This window comes from Chlorocebus sabaeus, chromosome 13, assembly GCF_047675955.1.
Source record: "Chlorocebus sabaeus isolate Y175 chromosome 13, mChlSab1.0.hap1, whole genome shotgun sequence".
NCBI classification, from domain to species: Eukaryota; Metazoa; Chordata; class Mammalia; order Primates; family Cercopithecidae; genus Chlorocebus; species Chlorocebus sabaeus.
Window position 1 is genome coordinate 78,695,073 of NC_132916.1, and position 27,215 is coordinate 78,722,287.

Below are 27,215 nucleotides of genomic sequence, written 5' to 3' on the forward strand. Positions count from 1 at the left end.
TCAAGCAATCAGCCCACCTTAGCCTCCCAAAGTGCTAGGATTATAGGCGTGAGCCACCATGCCTGGCCAGGTTTTTGCTGTAACTACCAAGAGTTTGTAACCTTGTCCAGTTCCTGACCCTCAGCATGTTCACATTCCTTGATCCTCAGCTCATCCCTTCCAAGCTGGGATTACAGCTTGATTCTTGTGTGATTACTTCTGCCCTGAAGTCATCCATGCCCTACAGAGACACCTAGTCTGGGCAAGGGTGTTAGAAAAGTATAATTGGGGCCTGCTGCTAAAAGTATACAGTTGTTCTAGATGAGCTTGGATGTCAAGCCTTTCATGTCTTTTCCCTCTCTTCCTCTTTTCCATAATAGTCTCCCTGGAGATCTTTCTTCCCACTTTCCCACTAAAAAAATCTAAAATAGGCACAGTAGTTCATGCCTGTAATCCTAATACTTTGGGGTGCCAAGGCAGGAGAATCGCTTGAGCCCAGGAGTTCAAGACCAGCCTGGCCAACATAGTGAAACCCTATCTCTACAAAAATTACAAAAAATTAGCTGGGCATGATGGGACGCGCCTGTAGTCTGATGGGATGCGCCTGTAGTCCCAGCTACCAGGAGGCTGAGGTGGGAGGATGACCCGAGCCCAGGAAGTCAAAGCTGCAATGAGCTGTGATCATGCCACTGCACTCCAGCCTGGGTAAGAGAGTAAGGCTCTGTCTCCAAAAAAAAAAAAAAAAAAATTAAATTAAATAAAAACAAATTTAAATTAAGTTGTTACTTACATATAGGTGGTCCTTGTTTTTTTCTTGAAGGCCATGATTCAATGGCCCAAAACTCATACAAGTCCCTCTAAGCCTTCTTTAAAGGTTCCATGTTTTGAACTCTTTCTAGTCAGATAAAATTCTTTAGAAGCCAATGAATTGATATTTTCTAACAAACATGAATGTAAAGTCTAATCCAAGGCTACATTAACAAATGACTTGAAAAATCCCTGATTATTAAAGAAACAATGTGTTTGCAGAAAATAGTATTAAAGCACTTAGTTCACTAAATGTTAGCTGAAAATAATTTTCCGCATTCCCTTATTACTCTCTAAGCCCAAAACACCCTTCTCAAATGAATGTTACAACTGTAAATTTATGAAATTCTCCCAATTTTCAACAATATAGCTTTATCATTGCTAAAATCCTACTGCAGGAAGACTAGAAACTGACTCTATTTAGCACAATATCTGGCAATATTTGAAGAAATGAATCTATTTGAAAAAAAAAAAAGCTGGCTGGGCACGGTGGCTCACGCCTGTAATCCCAGCACTTTGGGAGGCCAAGGCAGGCGGATCACGAGGTCAGGAGATTGAGACCATCCTGGTTAACACGGTGAAACCCCGTCTCTACTAAAAATACAAAAAATTAGCCAGGTGTGGTGGCAGGCACCTGTAGTCCCAGCTACTCGGGAGGCTGAGGTGGGAGAATCGCTTGAACCCAGGAGGTGGAGGTTTCAGTGGGCTGATATTGCTCCACTGCACTCCAGCCTGGGCGACAGAGCGAGACTCTGTCTCAAAAAGAAAAAAAAAAAAAAAAAGGAAAAAAAAGCTGACTGACACAGTATAAGCACTATGAACTATAAACATAATCTGTTGGTTCAACATTAATAGAACACTTATAAAGATGAGATTGCCCCAACATTCAGGCTCTTGGCTACACGGATTATTAGAGAGAAGGATAACCATACACTATGCCTGCTTTATCTCACAGCAAGTTTTTCCTTTACATTATTCTAACAGAACCACCCTTTTGCTTACATGCCTTGAGTATTTATGAGTCAGCTAGTGACTAAATTAACTTAATCAAACTGAGCAAGATGCAATGTGAAATTTTAACTCAAGTGACAGAATCAAATTTTTTAAAATACTGAAATCCCAATTTTACAGCAAAATTTCTAGCAAATATAGTAAGTGATGCAGCGTTGTGTCTCCATAGAGAAAGTTTTTTTTTTCTCCTCTAGGATTAGGAAAAAGAAGTGATCAAAGAGACTGAAAAAGAACAGGCAAAATATCCAAATATCTGCGTTCTAAGATTCTTATTCTCTCTCTAAACAACAAATACAGGGCCCTGCCTATTTCACACCTAAAGAGGATACCTTACCCATTTAATTTTTAAAGGACTCAGGCTGGGTTCCACTTATTTGCAGTTTTTTTTAACATAACGTACATGGGTCGTTCATTCAAGAAATATTAAATATTAAACTAAGTTGCAAGGAATTGCACTGAAGACAAAAATAAGACAGAATTAGACCTTAAATCCTTGAAGTTTAATAGAAGGGATATCACCTTATTTATTCTAGGTGGTTTTTTTTCCTTTGCTTAGTAAGAGGAGACAAACATAGAATATTATTAAACACAGACTAAAAAATCAGCAGCAATGTTGGAAGCCTGAAAATGTTTGAAAAATACCTATCTGTGAAATTTACTTCCTAAAACAAAAAGATCACGAAACCCAATCATGCATCTTCCTTAAGGCATTCAGTAAAGCAAGTGTATGTGACTTCAAAAGTGGCAATACACTGGTAAGCAATTTTCAGAATGTTCATCTCTGGGATGTGAAAGAAACCACATGCTAACTTACAGTCAGCCACTGATTATTACGAATAGGCACAATAAATGAATGATCCATGACCAATTACATCATGGCATACATTTTTCTTATCTTTATAATCATCATATGATAAATACTTAAGCACAAGACAGTTACCACTATTTTTTAAAAATACCAAAAAGAAACTTGTTCAGGAAAAAAGTACATATAAAGTTCACTCTATTTGTACAGTACTTTCAGTTTACCCTAAACAAAACAAACAAATCAGTGAGTATAATTATTAAAATGTAATTTAAAAGTCATATTCAAGCTTATCGATAAACACCACAAGCAAAATCTACTATCATGTTATCAACACTGACCATATTTATGTGATAATACTATCTTTTTTAAACAGTCAAGTGGCTAAAAAAACTTAACTACTGTCAGCAGAAATTCAACAATGTTGTTAATAGAGTTAATTCAACAAGATTCTCTAATCCTCAATATTTGTCAGCATCTTGATACCAGTTTTAAAATGAGGTGGAGAATCCCTTGTGGACTACATAGCATGCCTAGTATTGAACCTATAAAAATGTAAACGCTTCTTGAATAACTAATGCTATAAAGCAGCTTTATACAGTTTTTGATAGTCTAGGAATGTTGGAAAGTTGATCAGCACTGCCTGTTTTTTTGTTTTTTGTTTTAAGGCATTTACAGGCCACAAGTTGTTAATGTTAATACAAAACAGAGTTTTGCTCCTATTTCTTGGTATAAGAACAAAAACTGGGCGGGCGCAGTGGCTCACGCCTGTAATCCCAACACTTTGGGAGGCCTAGGCAAGCGGATCACGAGGTCAGGAAATCGAGACCAGCCTGGCCAACATGGTGAAACCCCATCTCTACTAAAATACAAAAAGTTTGCCAGGCGTGGTGGAGCGCGCCTGTAGTCCCAGCTACTTGGGGGGCTGAGGCAGGAGAATCGCTTGAACCCGGGAGGCGGAGCTTGCAGTGAGCTGAGATCCGACCACTGCACTCCAGCCTGGCAACAGAGCAAGACCCTGTCTCAAAAAAAAAAAAAAAAAAAAAAAAAAGAACAAAAACCAGCTCCTTCGGAAAAGAAAGCAGGGCTTTATATTGAGACATTTAAGCCCGTAAAAACATTTCAAGAATCTGTCTTAACATCTACTAAGGTGACTATCATTGTGACTACGTGACAAAGATCTACTGCACCCATTCTAAAACATCGGGAATGTTTTCAGCAACAACTAAAGGTCTAATTTCAAAGAGGAAGCCGTAAATTAGTGCTTTCAAGAGAAAAGAGCATCACTGTGCTGTTGGAAGTTAATAACTAATATAAAAGCGACCTTTCGTGATTATAGCAGGAAACTATTTTTGATTAAATAAGAGCTTGAGATTATCCACCATAAGGCACTTCAGGATCTACGTCTATCTCTAACTTTGTCATCACATTTACATGAAACTAATGTTTCGAGAGAAAACTTTTCTAAAAGGTACCAACTCTAAACCAAAAGGCCCACAGGCCTTCCAGAGGACGCCAGGCTCTAGAATAAATAAGAAATAACATCCCCAACAATATCACTCTAACCTAACAAATCTTAAGGAAAGTTGCCTCCCAATATCATGGCCATCGGGGTTTTTACCTATGAGGGTTTCGGGGTGGGGGTCGTGAACAGGTTCGGGAGAGAACCAGTCAAAAAAGCGAAGGACTAAAAACTCTCGGCTGGTGACTTAGCTAACCACACAGACCAAGAGACGGGATCGACAAGAGCCCCCGAAAAGTCCCCTGCCGGACAGGATTCCTCAGGTAGGGGGACTGTCACCTAAGCCAAGTTGTCGGGGACAACAGCAAGGACCTAAGACCTCAGGTAGGCAGGCTCACGGAGGGTTGCGCTGCGGGTTCTCGCTGCGGGCCTCCCGAGTCCCTCACCGGCCCGGCCCTGGAAATTCCGGGGTCCCCAGAGCACCGCCAGAGTGAAAACTCACCTGCGGCGGCCCAAGCTCCTCGGGAAACCGCCCAACGCCAGGCACAGGGTATCGGCCGAGTGGAGGTCCCGGCAGCGAGGAAGGAGGGCCTGACCCAGTCCAGCCCACCTTGCCCTCCGCTCACGGCCCCAGTACTGCCCAGTTCAGTCGTCACCACCACCTGCCGGCGCGGCTTCTGCTCGCCGAGAATTTGAAGACAAACCCGCCAGGGTCACTTCCGGTGCCGGGGACGACCTCAGCGACTCCGGCGCACGCGGGGGGACACCCCGGGAGCGAGGACACTGGGCGGCAGCGGCGGAAGAGGGTGTGGCCGGGCTCGGGGACGCGCGTGCGCAGTCTGGCGCCTCCTCCCGGCGGACGCGGCGGCGACCAGGTATAGTATAGACTTTGGTGTAGATGGTATTACAGTACTACATCGCGCGCCTCTGTACCTTGTTCAGGTGCTTGCCCACTTTCCCTCCCATTTGATTTTCACCACACTCACACGCACACCGAGGTCAGGTGTCTATTTTAGAGGTGAATGTCCAGGATCAAGCAATTCGTTTATGACAAATCCTGTTTTAGAACCTAGTATTCAGAATTCCCCAGCTGGGCTCCGTGTCATGACATAACAATAGGGAGGGGGTAAACAAAGATTCTCGGACGCACTGCTAGTGGGATTTTATTGAATTTTTTTTTTTTTTTTGGTCACCGTTTTTATACGATGAGACAAGGAAAATGATGCTATTTCATTTTTTACAGGTATGCACTCCACAGGGCTTCCTCCAGTCTCGATCATCCTCTGCCATCATTTGAGGCAGAATAGGGCAGTTATCACATATTCCTTAAAAAATGTAAGGTAATTAAGTTTCTAACATTAAAACATCCCAACTGGGCACAGTGGCTCATCCCTGTAATCCCAGCACTTTGGGAGGCTGAGGCGGGAGGATACCTTGAGCCAGGAGTTCAGGACCAGCCTGAGCAACATAGTGAGACCCCTGTCTCTACAAAAAGTGCAAAAATTGTTTGAACATGGTGGCGCACGCCTGTAGTCCCAACTACTCAGGAGACTGACACAAGAGGATCACTTGAGCCCAGGAGTTGGAGGCTGCAGTGGGCCATGATGGCACCATTGCACTCCGTGGGAGACAAAGTGAGGCCCTATCTCTAAAAAGAATAAAAGCACCCCAGTCACCTAACATAGACATGTAAAAGCAATTCAGGGGAAATACATCCATTCAGTCAACAAATGTTTACTTAGCAACTACTATGTGTGAGAGAGTGTTGGCACTGGATATACAGGGGTCACAAAATAGAATGTTTCATGGGGCTTAAGGTCTTGTAACATTCTCAACTGAGTAGAAAATAATAGTTTCACTGTAGTAAATATGAACTCTATTGTAATAGGGAACAGGAAACTATATTTAGTATATATTTTTGGAATCAAAGCCAATTCAGGGAGGTACAGATTAATTACCCTAATTCAACCTTCATCTTTTATATGAGTTCAAAGATATGCTTTGAATTTATAAAGCCAATTTACAGTTTAAAAACTTCTCAAAGGCCACAATATGAATACACATTGTATGATTCCATTTATATGAAAGTCTAGGCCAGGCACAGTGACTCACACCTGTAATCCCAGCACTTTGGGAGGCCGAGACAGGAGCGTCACTTGAGGTCAGGCGTTTGAGACCAGCCTGGCCAACATAGTGAAACCCCATCTCTACTAAAAATACAAATATTAGCTGGGCCTGGTGGCGCACACCTGTAATCCCAGCTACTTGGGTGGCTGAGGCACGAGAATCATTTGAACCCAGAAGGTGGAGGCTGCAGTGAGCCAAGATTGCGCCGTTGCACTCCAGCCTGGGTGACAGAGCAAGACTGTCTCAAAAAAAAAAAAAAAAAAAATTCTACAACAGGCAAAACTAATCTATAGTAATAGCTGATCAGTAGTTGGCTGCCTGAGGCTCTATTCAGGAGGTGGGGGAGAAGAACTAGATTGTTGAAAGACCCCAGGAAATGTTTAAGGTGATGGAAAGGAAATGTTCTATTAGGGTAGTGCTTACAGAGGTGTATACATTTATTAAAATGCATCAACAGTACACAAACTGGGCACATTTTATTACGTGTGCGTACGTGTATTATATATGAAGATTTTTTTGGGTTTTTGTTGTTGTTGTTGTTGTTGTTGTTTTGAAACAGAGTCTAGCTCTGTCGCCAAGGCTGGAGTGTACTGGCGCGATCTCGGCTCACTGCAACCTCCACCTCCCAGGTTCAAGCCTCACCCTCCCGAGTAGCTAGGATCACAGGCACCTGCCACCATGCCCAGATAATTTTTGTATTTTTAGTAGAAACGGGGTTTCACTGTGTTGGCCAGGCTGGTCTCAAACTCCTGACCTCATGATCCACCTGCCTCGGCCTCCCAAAGTGCTGGGATTACAAGTATGAGCCATCGCTCCCGGCTGAAGATTTTGTTTAGGTGGAAAGACAAATCTCCAGAGAGTGGCTTATATTCACTACTTCCATTTCTTCACTAGCTGTACTAGTCAAGCAAGAGTGGGTTATGCTGTAGCAACCTCTAAGTTACAGAGGTTTCAACAACAGCATTTTTTTCCTTATCTACTCTTTATGTTCATAGCTTGAGTGGATGCAGGCAGTGGGACCCTTGGCAGTGAAAAAAAGGGAGATAAATTGCACAGCCTCTGCCACTCTGTCTACATTTTTTTGGCCAGAGCAAGTCACTGGTCAAGCCTGACTTCAAAGAAATGCAGGTGTTCATCTCTGCATTGTGCCTGGAAGCGAAGCAGCAGAATATTTGTGTACCACTCTCATGACGAGGAGTCATTTCTTCTTCTACAGTGTGGCTTCTACAACCACCACCCTTCTAAAATGATTATGTCCAAACTGTGACTCAGAAAATCTGAGATTTTCCTGGTGAATGGTCAGATTAATTTGGCAGAATCATAGGACACACAAAACGAAGTTAGGGGAAAAGAGATAGAAAGATAGGTGCCAGCTAAAGAGTTTAAACTTTATTCAGTAGACAAAAAGGGATTCATTGAAAGGCTTCAAATGAAGACATAAGTTATACAGCAAATAGGAGGATTAATTTGACAGCTAAACGTAGGAAGTTTTGGAGGGGAGAGAGAATAGATTGGGGGACCGTTGCAAGAGGTACTGTGACCCCTGGAATTACACAGAAGGGGAATAGCCATAAAGACCTTCTTTACATTATATATTTGTTTCTCTTGCCCCAGTGAGTAAACTTAATGAAGTCAGATACTTCATCCATATGAGTAGAGTAACGTCTGGCACATTGTAAGTGTTAATTAGATATTTGTAGAATAAATAAAATAAAATAATTTAAAAGAATTTGAGGGCTGGGTGTGGTGGCTCACGCCTGTAATCCCAGCACTTTGGGAAGCCGAGGCAGGCGGATCACCTGAGGTCAAGAATTTAAAACCAGTCTGGCCAAAATGGCGAAACCCCATCTCTACTAAAAACACATAAATTAGTGGGCGTGATGGTGAGCGCCTGTAGTCCCAGCTACTCGGGAGGCTGAGGCAGGAGAATCACTTGAATCCGGAAGTGGAGGTTGCCGTGAGCAGAGATTGCACCACCGCACTCCAGCCTGGGCAACAGAGTGAGACTCCGTCTCAATAAATAAATAAATAAATAAAAGAATTTGAGACACTTTTTACATTTCATGAGAAAAATTGGAAAGGACTTTCAGGACCAGTTTATTAACTTCACTCACCTGGTTGATGCATCTGGCATTCTTCTATACTTCAAACATTTGAGCCATCTCCTGGGATACAGTATGCATAAGGCTAGAAAATCTAACCATAAGTAAGATTTACTGAATTTTTAGATTATGTCACACCATAGCTGCAATTAACAGACTGGGCCAGATTCACCAGTGTTCTTTACTAACCTTATACGCATTCTTCCTAAACAATAGTTTCCATCGCTGATCTGCTAATACCAGGCTGTTGAATGCTACCAAGAAAATCACATCACTGTGAAGATTGATGCGCCACAGTTTCATATCTTTCTAACCCAGCTGAAACATTTTGCTGCCTGTCTCACTTCAGTTATGTCTCACTCTTCCCATTAGTTCAGACTTTTATTTTTTGAAACAGGGTCTTGCTCTGTCCCCCGGGCTGGAGTACAGTGGTAGGATCTCAGCTCACTGCAGCCTTGACCCACTGGGCTCAAGCCATCCTCCTGTCTCAGCCTCCTGAGTAGCTAGAACTACGGGCACGTGCCACCAAGCCCAGATAATTTTTAAATTTTTTTGTAGAGACAAGGTCTCACCATGTTGCCCAGGCTGGTCTCGAACTCCTCGGTTCAAGGATCTTCCCGCTGCAGCCTCCCAAATGTGAGGCTGATGGGATTACAGATGTGAGCCAGTGCACCTGGCCTATTTCAGACCTTTACCCCAGAAAGGCAGCTACTCAGCCCTTTCTGCCCTTTCAGTGAATTACTATGCCTCCAACCTCAAAGAAATAGAAGCTATCAGAAATTCTCTCAATTTGGGCCAGGCACGGTCACTCGGGCCTGTAATCTCAGCACTTTGGGAGGCCAAGGTGGGTGGATCACCTGAGGTCAGGAGTTCGAGACCAGGCTGTCCAACATGGTGAAACCTCGTCTCTACTAAAAATACAAAAATTAGCTGGGCGCGGTGGCGCGCGCCTGTAATCCCAGCTACTTGGGAGGCTGAGGCAGGAGAATTGCTTGAACCCAGGAGGCAGAGTTTTCAGTGAGCCAAGATCACACCACTGCACTCCAGCCTGGGCAACACAGCAAGACTCTGTCTCAAAAAATAATAAAAGAAAGAAGAAGAAAGAAAGAAATTCTCTCAGCTTGCTCACTGTGGCAGAGACTGGATGCCAAATACCCATTCTCGTAACAGAACCTGGTTTGATAAAATCAGGCCACCTGGAATAAGGACTATTTCCCAGACACTCTTGCTGCTAGATGTGACCATGGATCTAACTTCTGGCAGTGAAAGTGTTGTGTAGAACTTTTAGGAAGGCTTCTTTAAAAGGAGAGGCCATAGAAATCTCCCTCCACCTGCCCCCCTCTCCTTTCACCAGGTTAGAACAAGGAAAAGAAGGCTGGGTGCAGTGGCTCATGTTTGTAATCCCAACACTTTGGGAGGCTGAGGCGGGTGGTTGCTTGAGCCCAGGAGTTTGAGACCAGTCTGGGCAATATGGTAAAACCTCATTTCTACTAAAAACACAAAAATTAGCTGGACGTGGTGGCGGGCACCTGTAATCCCAGCTACTCTGGAGGTTGAGGCACAAGAATTGCTTGAATCTGGGAGGTGGAGGTTGCAGTGGGCCATCGAGCCGCTTCACTCCAGCCTGGGCGACAGAGCTAGACTCAGTATCAAAAAAAATAAAAACAAAAAACAAACAAACAAAAAACACACACACCCAAGGTGTAGAGAACATAAGCAGCCAACGACTAACCAGAGCAAATTTTAGGTTGACAAGGACAGCAGAATTGAACAGATGAAGTGTGGGATGACTTTGTGAAGCTGCCATACCAGAAGTGGACTGCCAGCTTCAGACATTATATGTCTAAGGTATGGATGTTTTGGGTTTTATGTGCAGCTGAGCTTAACCTAAATTAATACTCTTACCCTCCAACTTACAAACTTATTTGCCTCACATCTGCCTTTTGGTTTTTGCCTCATGTCCCAATGAATGTGTATCTTCCTTTGTCTAAATCCAGTTCTTCCACTTGGACTTAAAGTTTTGAGTTGTTTTGTTTTTTAATTCCATTTTATGTTATATATTTGGATAGGCAATGCATTCACATAATGCAAAATCAAATGATATAAAGGGCTATATAGTGAGAAGTATTTCTACGATTCTTGTCATCCTACAAATCCAGTTTATCATTCCCAGAGGCAATTGAGGATACCAAATTCAGGGCCGGGCGTCCCAGCACTTTGGTAGGCCCAGGCGGGTGGATCATCTAAGGTCAGGAGTTTGAGACCAGTCTGGCCAACATGGTGAAACCCCGTCTCTACTAAAAAACATAAAAATTAGCCAGGCATGGTGGCGGACACTTGTAATCCCAGATACTCGGGAGGCTGAGGCAGGAGAATCACTTGAACCCAGGAGGCAGAGGTTGCAATGAGCCAAGATCATGCCATTGCACTCCAGCCTGGGCAACAAAGTGAGACTGTCTCAAAAAAAAAAAAAAAAAAAAAAAAGATACCAAATTCACTCATTACCTTTTAGATGTATTATTTTAGTATACACTCAACTGGAAGAAATGGTGGCTGAACATAAAAAAGAATGAGTTAATGTCCTTTGTAGGGACATGGATGAAGCTGGAAACCATCATTCTTAGTAAATTAACACAGGAACAGAAAACCAAACACCGCATGTTCTCACTCACAAGTGGGAGTTGAACAATGAGAATATAGGGGCACAGGGAGGGGAACATCACACACCAGGGCCTGTCGGGGGGTGGGGGCTAGAGGAGGGATAGCATTAGGAGAAATACCTAATGTAGATGACGAGTTGATGGGTGCAGCAAACCACCATGGTACATGTATACCTATGTAACAAACCTGCACATTCTGCACATGTATCCCAGAACTTAAGTATAATTTTAAAAAAAAGGAAGAAGAAAAAAAAATGGTAGCTGAAAAAAATCTTGCATTAATGAAAACCATTGCTCCACAGATTCAAGAAGCTCAATGAACCCCAAGCACAAGAAAAATAAACAAAATGACACCAGACACATCATAATTAAATTGCTTAATATTGGTGATAGAAAACCCTTAAAAGTGAATATTGGTTCAGATATCACAGACTCTCAAAACTCATACCAAATTTTAGTAGATTTTCTTGAGTAATCTTCCCTCCCTTCCCCTCTCCTCCTCTCTCCTCACTTCTCCTCTCCTTTTGGAGTCTCTGTCTCCCAGGATGGAGTGCAGTGGTGATCTCGGCTCACTGCAACCTCCACCTCCCAGATTCAAGCGATTCTCCTGCCTCAGCCTCCTGAGTAGCAGGGACTACAGGCATGCACCACCACACCTGCTAATTTTTGTATTTTTAGTAGACATGGGGTTTCACCAATGTGGCCAGCCTGATCTCAAACTCCTGACCTCAAGTGATCTGCCTACCTCAGCCTCCCAAAGTGCTGGGATTACAGGCGTGAGCCACCGTGCCCAGCCTTCCCTACATATTTGATTCATGATTCAGCCAAAGATTTGGGCCTTTCTCAGGCAAGATGTCATAAAAACGGAATACTTATCTAGTGCCATTCCTCTCTTCCAAGGATCAGCTCCCTTCCAGAATTTGCCTGGTCTTGTTCCATTCCAATATCTTTAGGTAGTTGAGTTTTTGCCCCCAGACTTTATAGTTGTTAGCTGTGATACAGTAAATCCATTAGGATCTGATTGGTTGTATTAGAAGCAGAATCTGGAATTATCTTTTAAGGTCATTTTGGTGACAGGTTGGATGATAAACTTAAGGTACCAGAATAAAGTAAAGACTCATGTTAGAAAATTATTACATTAATTCAGGCTGATGAGGACCTTAACCAAATTAGTTAACAACGAGAATAAAGATGATGAATTAGAGAAAAACCTAAGAGGTAAAATAACTGAATTTTATAGTTGAGTCCACAGCAGATGGTCAAAATACAAAATGACTTTGTTAAGTCATTCTGCAAATCAGGTTATACACTAATACAAATTATATGCTGTATTACTTAAGGTATAGGCTCAGCAGCAGTAACAAATGGATATATATTATATATATAGATACAACTTTTCTCCCCTCTCTCTCACATTCTGCAGTTGATCAGTTCAGACTGGAAAGATGACCCTGCTTCACATAATCTCTCAGGTAACCAGAATGTAATCATTTGGTTGATTCACCATCACTAGAGTGTTTTTCTTTTTTCTTTTTTTTTGAGATGGAGTGCAGTGGCTCAATCTTGGCTCATTGCAACCTCCACCTCCCAGGTTCAAGCGATTCTCCTGCCTCAGCCTCCTGAGTAGCTGGGACTACAGGTGTGCGCCGCTATGCCCAGCTAATTTTTGTATTTTTAGTAGAGACAGGTTTCACCACATTCGTTGGCCAGCATGGTCTCGATCTCTTGACCTCGTGATCCACCCGCCTCGGCCTCCCAAAGTGCTGGGATTACAGGAGTGACCCACTGTGTCCAGCCACTAGAGTGTTTTTCTAATGTTCATGGTCAATATAAAATCACCACTATGTACGTGTTCCATCCTATGGGAAGAGGTAAAGAGCAAGTGGTGGGCAAACAATGTCAACTTTAATTATATGTATAATTAGCACATACCACGTCTGCTAATGTCCCAATGACCAAAACCTAGTCGTGTGCCCAAAACTAATTACAAAGGAATAGGAGAAACATGGACTCTACCGGGGTAGTCAAAACTTAGAAAGGGATATTGGCTCTATTAGTAAAAGGAAAAATGGGAGAGTGGATACTGGGAAGCAAGAGTGGCCTCTGTCATTTGTCAACCCCTCTGTGAGCTAGGTATTCATGAGAATCTTTTTCTTCTCCTGCAGAACAAATTTAACCCTTCCTCAAGGGAAACAACCCAAAGTTCCATTCATAGCCTAAATCTAACAAAATGTTCGGAATCTCTGGGTAGCTCTGTTACTGAAAGAAAGGAGGAAAAACTGGACAATAACTGTTTGGTGACCTCCCTCTACTCTTCACATACACAAGCAGATGTGCATGTGTGTGCGTGTGTGTGAAGCAAAGTATAGTCACAATTTTAAGTATACCAAATGTGGGCCCACAATGTAGTACAATAAACCATAGGAATAATGCAATTTGTGTCATCTGTACAACAGACTTATGTAGAACAAATACAAACTTACAAGGGAGTGCAAACAAGAGGATAAAAGAAGATATAATGATGGTAATGCTTAAAAAGAGGAGGAAAAACAGTACTTGTTTTTCATCCATATAAAGCTGATATAAGATATAATATCAACATATATATTTTGACACAGTGGTTCAGGTCTGTAATCCCAATACTTTGAGAGGCAGAGGCGGGAGGGTCACTTGTATCCAGCAGTTTGAGATCAGACTGGGCAACTTAGCGAGATCCCATCTCTATAAATATAAAAATAAAAAATTAGCCACGTATGGTGGCACACTCCTGTAGTCCCAGCTACTTGGGAGAAAAAGGCAGGAGGACAGCTTAAGCCCAGGTGTAAGTTAAAGTGAGCTTTGATCATGACACTGCACTCCAGCCTGGGTGACAGAGCAAGACCATCTCTAAGAAATAAAACAAACAAAAAGGATTATAAAGAAAAACAGATTAACCAACAATTTTACATTTTAAAAATTATATACCGGCCAGGCGCGGTGGCTCAAGCCTGTAATCCCAGCACTTTGGGAGGCCGAGACGGGCGGATCACGAGGTCAGGAGATCGAGACCATCCTGGCTAACACAGTGAAACCTCGTCTCTACTAAAAAGTACAAAAAACTAGCCGGGCGAGGTGGCGGGCGCCTGTAGTCCCAGCTACTCCGGAGGCTGAGGCAGGAGAATGGCGTAAACCCGGGAGGAGGAGCTTGCGGTGAGCAGAGATCCGGCCACTGCACTCCAGCCTGGGTGACAGAGCCAGACTCCGTCTCAAAAAAAAAAAAAAAAAAAATTAAAATTATATACCGTAATCAAATGGTACTAAATGTAAAATTTAATCATTAAATTCTAAACCTGTAATCTAATGGAGGCCCTTAACAGGAAATACTGTACTTATATTGGACAAAATGAAAACATTAAAATGAAAACATGACATTTACATGATATTCAGTTTGCCTTAACCTAAGTACTATCATTAGTTATTTTAATTCCAAAGCATCAAAATTTTAATCATAACTTTCTCAGAGAATAAAAATATTTAACGCGCCACTGCACTCCAGCCTGGGCGACAGAGCGAGATTCCATCTCAAAAAAAAAAAAAAAAAAAAAAAAATTTACATAAATTTTTGAATTAAAAAACAACATAGTTAAGCAGTGTAAAAATTAGCTTTCCACACATAATTGAAAGATTTGAATTTTTTTTATTATCCCAGCAAACATTACACTAGAGAAAATGATTGGGAAAATACAAATAAGTTCATTAAAAACACAGGCTGATTATTCGTATCTATTACATTCAGAATTATGCAAAACAATTAGTTATATTGCAAAGCTGTAATTCCTTTTCTAACAAAGCATGATTTTATAAAACTTTAGTGTTGCCACTGATTCAATTTTAATACAAAATACTTATATACACAATACAATATAAAAGTAAACTGTGTAGTGCCTTCCACAAAAGGATATATTAAGGCGCTTTACAAATATACCAATATTTTGACCCAAATTGCTTTTTGCTTTAGATTAAAATGAACAGGCTAAATGTTCCACTTTAAATACCAAAGGGATTTTTGTTTATTAAATTTTTTGATCTAAAATACCTTGGGTAACAGCAGCAGCAATGTCTACAAATCCTCCCACTGTATTCTCTAATTTCTAACATATTAAGTCAGAATAAAACAATTCCACTCACAGTTTTGCACTTTGCAACAGCAGAAGGTAATAACTTTTTAAAAAAGTCAATCTCAAAGTGACTTTTTAGTCATACATTCTATAGTTTCTATTACAAATAAGAAGGTAGAAAAGATACAGCAGTAGGGCCTGCCTTATGATGTCACTGGACAATACGTAACAGTATCTACAATTACATAATTATAGAACACATCTTATAAATACTATTGATATGCATAAAAAGGGTAAGTACAATAAAGACAGCAAGTTTTTATGAGAAAATTATTTTAAAAGAAAACATACAGAACCAACGTTTTCACTCCATTTCAATGGAAAGTATCTATATTTTTAACATTGTTTTTCTCATCTTTTTGGTCAGGAAGCACCAGATTCTATACTGGAAGTAGATGTAGTTTTGGAATAAGATAGCTGATAAGTATATCCAAACTGTTAAAATTGCTGATACCAAAGGCATGTATACTGCTTCAGATAAATGCAAAAGGCTTATAGTATCAGAGGAAATTTTAAAAGAACACATATTTGCGCCAGGCGCGGTGGCTCACGTCTGTAATCCCAGCACTCTGGGAGGCTGAGGTGGGCATATAACTGGAGCCCAGGAGTTCCAGACCAACCAGGGCAACATGGCAAAACCCCATCTCTACTAAAGATACAAAAATTAGCCGGGCTTGGTGGCGCATGCCCAGCTACTCGGGAGGCTGAGGTGTGAGGACTGCGTGAGCCCCAAATGTCGAGGATGCAGTGAGCTGTGAAGCGCCACTGCACTCCAGCCTGGGTGACAGAGTGAGACCCTGTCTCAAAACAAAATACAAAAAAAGAATACAAAATTTGTAGTGTCTGTTACATTTCAGCAATACAGATTTTGTAGGAAGGGAAGGGGGAGGAGACAGCACCTTAGATTTCCTACAACATAAATGTAACAAAGTTATTTTCTACTGTATTGCACCTTAGTCCAAAAGTAAAACAACTAAATGAAAATTTAAATAAATCAGATTGAAAAAGTCCAAAGAGCAAGAGGAATACCTTATAAATGTGAGTACCCACCTAAAAATTCTTGAACTACTTTGTTTTGCATAGGATTTTATGGGACTAACCAAATGTTCCATGAACCATGAGGTGAAGACTGCCATTTCATGAGAGCACATTTTCTTACAATTCCAATTAGAAATCCTTCAGAAATATTTCTGTATCAAGCTTGTCATGAGTCCAACATTTCAGTCCCCTCCAAATGATACATTTAAAACAACTTAATGTACCAGCAAGAGAGGCATTCATAAGGTCACCTTACATCACATGTTACGGACCTTTTCCATCACAAATTATCAGTTTATATAAGATGTGCTGAGTAGTGATTGGTAAGTTAAAAACAAAGTTCTTAGTTTAATATATCAATTTTCTCAAGGGACAGAAGTCCATAACCTAGAGCCTGTGATAGGTTTCAATATGTCCAAAATCCCTTGAAACTGCATGCAACATTGTATGTGTTGATTTTTTTTTTTTTCTGGGAAGAGTCCACAGCTTCCTTCAGATTCTCAAAAGAACCACTAACCCCGAAAGACCCATGATAACATAGTAGTAGGTTTTCAAGCTGAAAGGACCACCTGTAGAAAGGTGGGAAGTGTGGGCTAGTAAGTGTTCTTTGCCCTGACTCTCCAATTCAACTGCAACAGCTCTGCCTTTAATTTTATTACATATATGGTTTCAATTAGCTTTTATGTGAAGAAAGCTAAAAGTATGAAAATCATTAAAATTATGCCTCCAATCCCCAAATAGTAACTTTTGATAAAAACAATCCCTTATCAGTGGAGCTTAAGAAAAGGAAATAAAATACAAATTTTACTATGGTCAAAATAGAGCCTTTTTCCCCTTCCTAAAAGATAAGCTCATGTATTTTGGTATGAAACCTTAATCTTCCTTAGAACCTAAGCATTATACATAATAGGCATGTTGAACACATTATTTAACCTTAAATAAATTAGGAGGACTTGAATTTTCTACTAAGACCACTCTGTAAATTTTTCTAATTATTAATGGCCATCTTAAGAGTTAATTTTTTCACCAATTAATTTGCCCTTAAGTAAAATATTGCCAGATAGCCAGATTTTCCTTTGCCAATAACAATCTGTATATGCAGCACTGTTCTGAAAGAGGAAACAGGTAACACTGATGATATAATCAAAATAGTTACTATACAGGAAAAGTATATGAACATGAAAATAATTCTTTGCTTAGGATGGTGAAAAAAATTTTAGCTTTCAGTACTGAAAATTTTTATTTATGGCAGCTTTGTTCCCTTTTAAAATTGGAAGCAGCATCAAAAATAACAATATGGAAAAAAGGCTAGTAGTGCTTTGGCTTCTTTTAAAGCCAGTAATTCTTGAGAAATAAATGCAAGAAGATTAAATATTCCATGGGGGCGGGGAGATAAATGCATTATTTTTCCTTCTGACAAACATTAATATTTTTTCAACCCTGTATTCCTTAGTTTCAGGATGTGAATTATACAGATTAAGATTAGCCTAGGAACACTCACCAACATGATGGCTTAATTTCTCTAGCTTATTTTGTACCAAAAACAAGGTTATGAGGGGAAAAAAGAGCTCTGTAAATACGGGGTATGTTTCATATTTGGTTAAAGCAAGATAAAACTAAAACTGTCTTTCAAAAAAATTTCAAAAACTCTTGTCCTTTAAAATTATTTAGCATATATACAAATAGATACCAGATTTCTCCTTTTAAACAAAGCACTACTTATTTTAAGTACTTTAAGTACCAAGAACTGACTGTAATATTCAGTTCATAATTTACTTTCCTTATAACAATTTTTTTCTAAATACTGATTTAAACGGCTGGAATAAATTAACATTTTAAAAGGATTTCCCATAATTTAGGAAAATACAATATTGTACACAGAGCACACATATATAGCTCTGTCATATTTGCATAATTTTACTCTCAGAACCTCAAAACACCTCGCATTTCAGGCCCTTTTGCAAATTCTCATTACATTTATTTACTAGTGTGTTAAACATATACTAGATCGCGATTTTTAATCTCTGAGCCTGTGTTTTGATCATCTTCATCCGACTGCTGCTCTGAGCCTTGTGAATTAATGTATTCATATTCAATAGGCTTCGGATAATTATATGGGTAGCCATTGTCATCAAAAAACCTTCGGAAGGTAAATTCATAGAATGCATGTTCAGGATGCTTCCCATTTTTATACCATCCATTGAGAGTGTCATTTACATTTTCTTCCTCATTATCGTCACTCCATAACTTATCAGGATCAACAGGATCAAAATTTGATGTATCTGTTGGGTGTGTGATTTTAGGAATGTATGAAGCAGATTGCTGTCTCAGGTCACTGGAGAAATCAATTGTTTTAAAAAATGGATGAGCTTTTATTTCATCAGCACCATTCTTGCCTAAGCGATCTTCGGGTCCTCGGCAAAGTTTAATAATAAGATCAGAAGCTTCAGGACTGAGTTTAGCTTGTGGTGGAATGTGAAGAGATGTTTGCCAGTTGATAACCTTTAAAGATTTTTTAAAATTAGGGGGAAGAGATAAATTAGAAAAATAAAAATTTCCTTCAAGTTTTATACCAAAAGTCTCACTGGGCTATTTTTGTATTTTAAATAAATTACATGATATTTTGCTGGAAAAATAATTTGTTCTCCTATCCCATCCTTTCCAGGCAACTTCTACTCACATTATAAGACTCAGTGTCAGTTTTAATCTCCCCTAGTAAACCTTTTTGCCTATGGTAGAAATGACTACTTCTACTCTGCCTCCCCTGTACCATATATTTATTTCTATCACATTTCTAATACCTTGTGGTACCTATTTATGTTTATGTCCTACTGAAATATAAAATTCCATTAAGGCTAGGGATCATGTTTTAGTGGTCTTTGTATCTCCTAGTGCTCAGTAAATTGCCTGGCACATACTTAATACATGTTTGATAAAACTTTTTCTGGTGCCAAGTGTGGTGGCTTTTGTCTGTAATCCCAGCACCCTGGGAGGCAGAGGTGGGAGGACTGCTTGAAGCTGGGAAGGTTCAAGACAAACCTGGGCAACAAAGCGAGACCCCCTCTCTACCAAAAAAAACCTTTAAAACTTAGCCAGGTATGGTGGCATGCATCTGTAGTCCTAGCTACTCAGGAGGTTGAAGCAGAAGGATTCCTGGAGCCCAGGAGTTTGAGGCTGCAGTGAGCCATGACTGCACCACTGCACTCCAGCCTGTGTGACACAGTGAGACACTGTCTCAAAAAAAAAAAAAAAAAAAAAAAAAAAAGCTCTGGTTATGAATAAAATGAAATGAGGAAGAAAGGAATGCCAAGTGAAGTCAGACTACCTAGTCTCTCCCGCTGAACTCTTGGAGGCAGGGGAATTGGTATACAACTCCAAGTACGATATTAAATGGATTTGGGGCAAACTCTGTTAAGTGGTAGAATTGTCATTTAACCAAGTTAAGATACCTTCAACTTGGGCAGGCACTGTGGCTCATGCCTGTAATCCCAGCACTTTGGGAGGCCAAGGTGGGTGAATTGCTTGAGCCCAGAAGTTCAAGACCAGCCTGGGCAACACGGCGAAACCCCATCTCTACAAAAAATACAAAAGTTAGCCAGGTTGGTGGTATACATCTGCAGTCCCAGCTACTTGAGAGGCTGAGGTGGGAGGATCAGCTGAGCCCGGGGAGGCTGAGGCCGCAGTGAGCCGTGATTGTGCCACTGCACTCCAGCCTGGGTGACAGAACAAGACCCTGTCTCAAAAGAGGAAAAAAAAAATCTTCAACTTGTTGCATGGTAGGTAGTCAATAAATATTTGTTAAAAAGTTGAATAAATGAACACTATAATCTTCCTTATTCATAGAGGAGCTAGTCAGCTACTACAGAGGGAAGAAAATATACTCCCTCTTCTATTATTTGTTCCTTTTAAAGTCTTACCCCAGATTAGAAAATTGAGATACTTCAACTAATAATATAATATTTTAAAAACCTTTTTGGAAAAAAGAAGATACAGTTAATAATAGTTATTTATGCTTCCAGTTCCATCACTTATTTCAAACAGGAGAAATTAAAAAAAAAATACAATGAGATGAACAATTTTTTTTTTTTTTAAACAGAGTCTCGCTCTGTTGCCCAGGATGGAGTCCAGTGGCGTGATCTCGGCTCACTGCAACCTCTGCCTCCTGGGTTCAGGTGGTTCTCCTGCCTCAGCCTCCTGAGTAGCTGGGATTACAGGTGCCTGCCACCTCGCACGGCTAATTTTTTTTTTTTTTTGAGATGGAGTCTCACTCTGTTGCCCAGGCTAGAGTGCAGTGGCGCGATCTCGGCTCACTGCAAGCTCCGCCTCCCGGGTTCACGCCATTCTCCTGCCTCAGCCTCCTGAGTAGCTGGGACTACAGGCCCCCGCCACCACGCCCGGCTAATTTTTTGTATTTTTTTTTAGTAGAGACGGGTCTCACCGTGTTAGCCAGGATGGTCTCGATCTCCCGACCTCGTGATGCACCCGCCTCGGCCTCCCAAAGTGCTGGGATTACAGGCATGACCCACCGCACCCGGCATTTTTTTGTATTTTTAGTAAAGACAGGGTTTCACCACATTGGCCAGGCTGGTTTCGAACTCCTGACTGCAAGTGATCCATCCACCTTGGCCTCCCAAAGTGCTAGAATTACAGGCATGAGCCACTGTGCCTGGCCAAGTTTAACATTTTTTATTTTAATGTGTATTTAGGATTTTTTAGTTTAAGGCAAAAAATAAAAAATAAAAAAATAAAAAGACTAAGCACAGCAAAAGATTCAGATAATTCAAAGATGGATGAATAAAATTATATAAACTGAAGCACAGAGAGAAAACATGTAGAATAAAAGAAAGAATAAAGCATAAGAGAAATGGAGGACAATATCAAAGGAATAGCATATGTATAATCATTAGAGTCTCAAAAGGTGACAAGGAAGCAAAATAAATCTTTGAAGGGATGACAGAGAATTTCCCTAAATCGATGAAAGTCATTAATGTACATTTCAAGAAACTGAGTGAATCTCAACCAAGAAAAATACAAAGAAAACTACACATAGGCACACCATGGTCAAACTGAAGAAAACCAAAGTTAAAGAGAAAAAAATCCTAAAAGCAACCAGAGAGGTCCCAGTTTTGAGGAGGTACTACGTATACTCTCCCGTCTCCCTCCCACAGAAGGCGGCTGTAAAACCTGATCAGGATGCATGAAGCATCTACTTCAAGACCCTGAAAAGTAAATAATAACAGGTAGATTTGGGGAGAAGATGTAAATCTGAAGTACCATTAAACCTGGTGACCATCTTAAAAAAATATTCTGTAAGAGACAGGATTCTCACTATGTTGTCCACGCTGGTCTTGAACTCCTAGCCTCAAGCAATCCTCCCACCTCAGCCTCCTGAGTAACTGGGACTACAGGCCTGTGCCAGCACACCCAGCTCCATTTTTTTCACTCTAGTAGTCTGCAGGCTGGACTCAAGGTAGCCCAAAACTTGGAAGAAGCTGAGCACAGACAGAGAGCTAGAGGAGAAGTCCCTCTAGTTCAGGCTCAGGGAGTAGAAAAGGAGTTTCCTGGTAGCAATGGAGGTGATAGTAAGCCAATATGCCCCTAAAACTGACAGACGAACCCTCCTCTCCAACTGGAAATAAAATAACAAAGCGTGGGCTGGGCTCGGTGGTTCACGCCTGTAATCCCAACAGTTTGGGAGGCCGAGGTGGGTAGATCACTTGAGGTCAGGAGTGCAAGATCAGCTTGGCCAAAATGGTGAAGCCCTGTCTCTACTAAAATACAAAAATTAGTGGGCCGGGCACGGTGGCTCAAGCCTGCAATCCCAGCACTTTGGGAGGCCGAGACGGGCAGATCACGAGGTCAGGAGATCGAAATCATCCTGGCTAACACGGTGAAATTCCGTCTCTACTAAAAAATACGAAAAACTAGCCGGGCGAGGTGGCGGGTGCCTGTAGTCCCAGCTACTCGGGAGGCTGAGGAAGGAGAATGGCGTAAACCCGGGAGGCGGAGCTTGCAGTGAGCTGAGATCGAGCCACTGCACTCCAGGCTGGGTGACAGAGCGAGACTCCGTCTCAAAAAAAAAAAAATTAGTGGGGTGTGGTAGTGCATACCTGTAATCCCAGCTACTCGGGAGGCTGAGGTAGGAGAATCACTTGAACCCAGGAAGCAGAGGTTGCAGTGAGCCAAGATTTGTGCCACTGCACTCCAGCCTGGGCGACAGAGTGAGACTCTATCTCATAAATATATAAATAAATAAAATGATAATAAAGCATAGGGTCCCAATAAGATGGGTTGAATCTCTGTTGCTTGTTCTCTCTGTGTCCTTTTGCCACCTTGTCCTGGATTCAGGTGCAGTTATGAGATATTGGGTAAGTAAAGCGTCACTTTCTGGTCAGAGAACTAAAATAGGGAGCCCCAGGGAACAGGAAGGTACTGGGGACATCACAGAGAGGGAGGAGATTGGGCAAGTGACCCCATTAAGTTGCTTATGAACTGCTGGGCTCCCCCTCCAAACTGTACCTATGTGAATCTAATCCTAAGGAGCATAACAAAGACTTTGAGAACTGAACTAAGGAAAAGACCATAGCCTACAAAGAGATCTGCCTAGAAAGGAAAAAAGGCTTTGAAACTGACATTGAAATTAAAAAAGCCTGGTTGGAACTTGTGGCCTGAACCCAACCAGGTTTAATGCTTGTCAAAACAAGGTCAAAATTATCCATAAGATCCAGAGTCTTGGCTGGGCCCTGTGGCTCACGCCTGTAATCCCAGCACTTTGGGAGGCCAAGGTAGGCAGATCACCTGAGGTCCGGAGTTCGAGACCAGCCTGGCCAACATAGTGAAATCCCGTCTCTACTAAAAATACAAAAATTAGTCAGGCGTGGTAGCACGTGCCTATAGTCCTAGCTACCTGGGAGGCTGAGGCAGGACAATCGCTTGAACTTAGGTAGTGTAGTGAGCCAAGATGCACCACTGCACTCACTCCAGCCTGGGTGACAGAGCAAGACTCCATCTCAAAAAAAAAAAAAAAAAAAAAAAAAAAAAAATCCAGAGTCTCATAATGTGTTATTTAAAATGTCCAGGATACAATCCAAAATTACTTAGTATAAACAAAAAAACAAAAAGCAAAAAACCCGGAAAATTTCAACTAACATAGCAAAAGTCAGTCAGTATTGATATGACATAGATGCTAGAATTTTCTGACAAAAACTTGACAGTAACATTATAAAAATGTTCCAGGTCAGGCGCGGTGGCTCACGCCTATAATCCCAGCACTCTGGGAGGCTGAGGCGGGCAGATCACGAGGTCAGGAGATCGAGACCATCCTGGCTAACACGGTGAAACCCTGTCTCTACTAAAAATAAAAAATTAACCAGGTGTGGTGTCTCTACTAAAAATAAAAAAAAATTAGCCGGGTGTGGTGGCGGGCACCTGTGGTCCCAGCTACTCAGGAGGCTGAGGCAGGAGAATGGTGTGAACCTGGGAGGCGGAGGTTGCAGTGAGCCGAGATCGCACTACTGCACTCCAGCCTGGGCGACAGAGTGAGACTCCATCTCAAAAAAAAAAAAAAAAAGCTCCAAATAAGGATCAATACTCATGAAATGAAAGATAGGTCTCAAGCAAAGAAATTGAAGATATAAAGTATCAAAAAGAAATTTTATAATGGAAAAATAACCAAAATAAAAAACTCAATGGATAGTCTCAATAGCAGAGTGAAGATGTCAGAGGAAAAAAATCAGTGAACTTGAAGATAGGTTGATACTGGCTGTGCACAGTGGTGTCACTCCTGTAATCCCAGCACTTTGGGAGGCCGAGGCAGGTGGATTACTTGAGGCCAGAAGTTGGAGACCAGCCTAGCCTGTCTCCTGTGAGAACCCTGTCTTACTAAAAATACAGAAAATTAGCTGGGTGTGGTGGTGCGCCTATAGTCCCAGTGACTCGGGAGGCTGAGGTGGAAGGATCGCTTGAACAAGAAGCTTGAGATGGAGCTTGCAGTGAGCTGAGATCATGCCACTGCACTCCAGCCTGGGCAAACAAAACAAGACTGTGTCTCAAAAAAAAAAAAAAGAGGTTGATACTAATTATGCAATTCAATCAACTGCTCATTCTGAAAAGCAGAAAAAACAAAACCTTAAAATGTAAGTAGAATTTCAGGAATCTGTGGGATCACACCAAAAGGTCTAACATTCCTGTGATTAACATCACAAAAGAAAATGTGTGGTACAGATAATATTTGAAGACATGATGGCTGAACACACCCCAAATTTGATCAAAGACATAAACCTACAGATTTGAGATGCTTGGTGAACACCAAACAGAATAAACCCTGAGAAATCCATGCCCAGACATATCATAATTATAATACAGAAAAAAAATTATTGAAAGTAGCTACAGAAACATAATGCATTATTTGAGGGATCTGAATAATTGCAGATGTCTCATCAAGTTATCAATGACAGAAGGAAGTAGACATTTTAAAGTGCTGTAAGAACTAAAACCCAGAATTTTGTATCAAGTGATAATATATATATTTTTTGAGATGGAGTCTTGCTCTATCACCCAGGCTAGAGTGCAGTGGTGCGATCTTGTCTCCCTGCAACCTCTGCCTCCTGGGTTCAAGCAATTCTCCTGCCTCAGCTTCCCAAGTAGCTGGGATTACAGGTGTATGCCACCAGCCCAGCTAATTTTTGTATTTTAGTAGAGACGGGGTTTCAACACGTTGGCCAGGTTGGTCTCAAACTCCTGACCTCGGGTGATCCACCCGCCTCGGCCTCCCAAAGTGCTGGGATTACAGGCATAAGCCACTGTGCCCAGCCTCAAGTGATAATATTCTAAGGAAGGCAAAATAAAGACATTCTCATATGAAGAGAAATTAAGAGACTGTTATCAACAGACTTGCTTTCAAGTATCTGCTTAAGGAAGTTGTTCGGATGGAAGAGATATGATATAGAAGGAATCTTGAAACAGCAGGAAAGCAGGAAGAGCAAGGAAAACGCTAAATATCCAGGTAAACATAAATGACTATTCTTCTCATCTTTTTAAATTATTATTATTATTTTTTTTAGAGACAGGGTCTCATTCTGTTGCTCAGGCTGCAGTGTAGCAGTATGATTATAGCTCACGGTAGCCTCAAACTCCTGGGCTCAAATGATCCTCCTGTGTCTGGAGTAGCTGGGACCACAGGCACGTGCCACCATCCACCATGCACAGCTATTTTTTTTTTTTTGGTAGAGACACGGTCTATGATTTGTTACTCACGCTGGTCTTGAACTCCTGGCTTCAAGCAATCCTCTTGCGTCAGCCTCCCAAAGTGCTGGGATTGCAGGCATGAGCCACTGCATTCAGCCTCTCACCCTGAGTTCTTTAAAGAACTTGATGGTTGAAAGCAAAATTGTTACATTGTTGGATGAGGCAGGTTGTGAGACAGGGTCACACTTTGTTGCCCAGGCTGGTGTGCCCAGGCTGGTGTGCTTATTAGCTCTTACTGCAGCCTCGACCTCCTGGACTTAAGGGATCCTCCCACTTACCGGTGCCCCTGCCCCAAGTAGCTGGGACTGTAGGCATGTACTACTACACACCAGCATGCTAGGTTAATTAAAAAATTTTTTTGTAGAGACAAGGTCTTACTATGTTGTCTAGACTGATCTCAAACTCCTGTGTTCCAGTGATCTTCCTGCTGTGGCCTTCCAAAGCACCGGGATTACAGGTGTGAGCCACCACATCTGGCTGGATGAGGTTTTATGTATGTATGTATGTATGTATGTATGTATGTATGTATGTATGTATGTATTTATTTATTTACTGAGGTGGAGTCTCCCTCTGTCGCCCAGGCTGGAGTGCAGTGGCGCCATCTCAGCTCACTTCAAGCTCCACCTCCCGGGTTCACGCCATTCTCCTGCCTCAGCCTCACGAGTAGCTGGGACTACAGGCGCCCGCCACCACACCCAGCTAATTTTTTTTATTTTTAGTAGAGATGGGGTTTCACCATGTTAGTCAGGATGGTCTTGATCTCCAGACCTCATGACCCACCTGCCTCGGCCTCCCAAAGTGCTGGGATTACAGGGTGAACCACCGTGCTGGCTGGATGAGGTTTTAAGCGTATGTAGATGTAATGTATAAAATAACTACAAGCCAGGTGTAGGCTCATGCTTGTAATCCCAACATTTTGGGAGGCCGACGTGGGAGGATTACTTGAGTCTAGAAGTTCAAGACCAGCCTGGGCAACACAGTGACTAATCTTGATTACAAAATAATAATAAAATTAGCCAAGGGTGGTGGCATGTGCCTGTAATCCAGGCTACTTGGGAGGATGACACAGGAGAATCTTGAACCCAGGAGGCAGAGGTTGCAGTGAGCTGAAATCACAACCCTGCACTCCAGCATGGGCAGCAGAGCAAGACTTTGTCTCAAAAAAAAAAAAAAAAAAAAAAAAAAAAAAAGAAGAAGAAAAATAAAATAACTACAATATAAATAATAGAGAATAAAGGGACCTATATAGCATATGGTTCTACATTGAACTTGAAGTGGTAAAGTATAAATTCTAGGTAGATAGTGAAAACTTAGGCTGGGTGCAGTGGCTCACGCCTGTAATCCCAACACTTTGGGAGGCTGAGGTGGGTGCATTGCTTGAGGCAGGAGTTTGAGACCAGCCTGGCCAACATAGTGAAACCCTGTCTCTGCTAAAAATACAAAAATTAGCCAGGTGTGGTGGAAGGCACCTGTAATCCCAGCTACTCAGGAGGCTGAGGCAGGAGAACCACTTGAACCTGGGAGACAGAGGTTGCAGTGAGATGAGGTTGCACCACTACACTCCAGCCTAGGCAACAGAGTGAAACTACATCTCAAAAAAAAAAAAAAAAGAAAGAAAACAATATATATTTTGTAGTCACTAGAGCAATCACAAACAAAACTATGCAAAGAGATAATAGCAAAAAACCACAGTAGAAAGAGATAGCACAGAAAATAGCAGAGTAGGAAGCATCAGGGGTCTACCCATCCCTAAAATCAATCATTAAACTGGAAAAAGACTATCAGAATAAACTATTTTGGAACTTTGGAACCTTACAGCAG

At 41.5% G+C, this 27,215-nt stretch overlaps 2 protein-coding genes across 9 annotated transcripts in view; both read right to left on the reverse strand.

Annotated features, from left to right (window-relative positions):
• KATNA1 (katanin catalytic subunit A1) overlaps positions 1–4,873 on the reverse strand; it is a 63,380-nt gene extending 58,507 nt beyond the window's left edge. Inside the window, exon 1 of one of the 2 annotated variants that reach the window (XM_038002277.2) lies at positions 4,567–4,873. The gene's annotated coding sequence lies outside the window, so the exon portion shown is untranslated. The remainder of the gene's footprint in view (positions 1–4,566) is intronic. The other variant, XM_038002278.2, reaches the window with a different exon arrangement.
• A 9,736-nt stretch (positions 4,874–14,609) lies between these two features.
• The window catches only part of LATS1 (large tumor suppressor kinase 1), a 60,516-nt gene continuing 47,910 nt past the window's right edge, over positions 14,610–27,215 (reverse strand). For 6 of the 7 annotated variants that reach the window (XM_008006684.3, XM_073022565.1, XM_038002273.2 and 3 more), the window contains one exon: positions 14,610–18,650. In XM_008006684.3, coding sequence (XP_008004875.2) covers positions 18,141–18,650 — 510 coding nt within the window. In that variant the 3' untranslated portion in view covers positions 14,610–18,140. Of the gene's footprint in view, positions 18,651–25,772; positions 25,872–27,215 lie in introns of all 7 variants that reach the window. The other variant, XM_073022566.1, reaches the window with a different exon arrangement.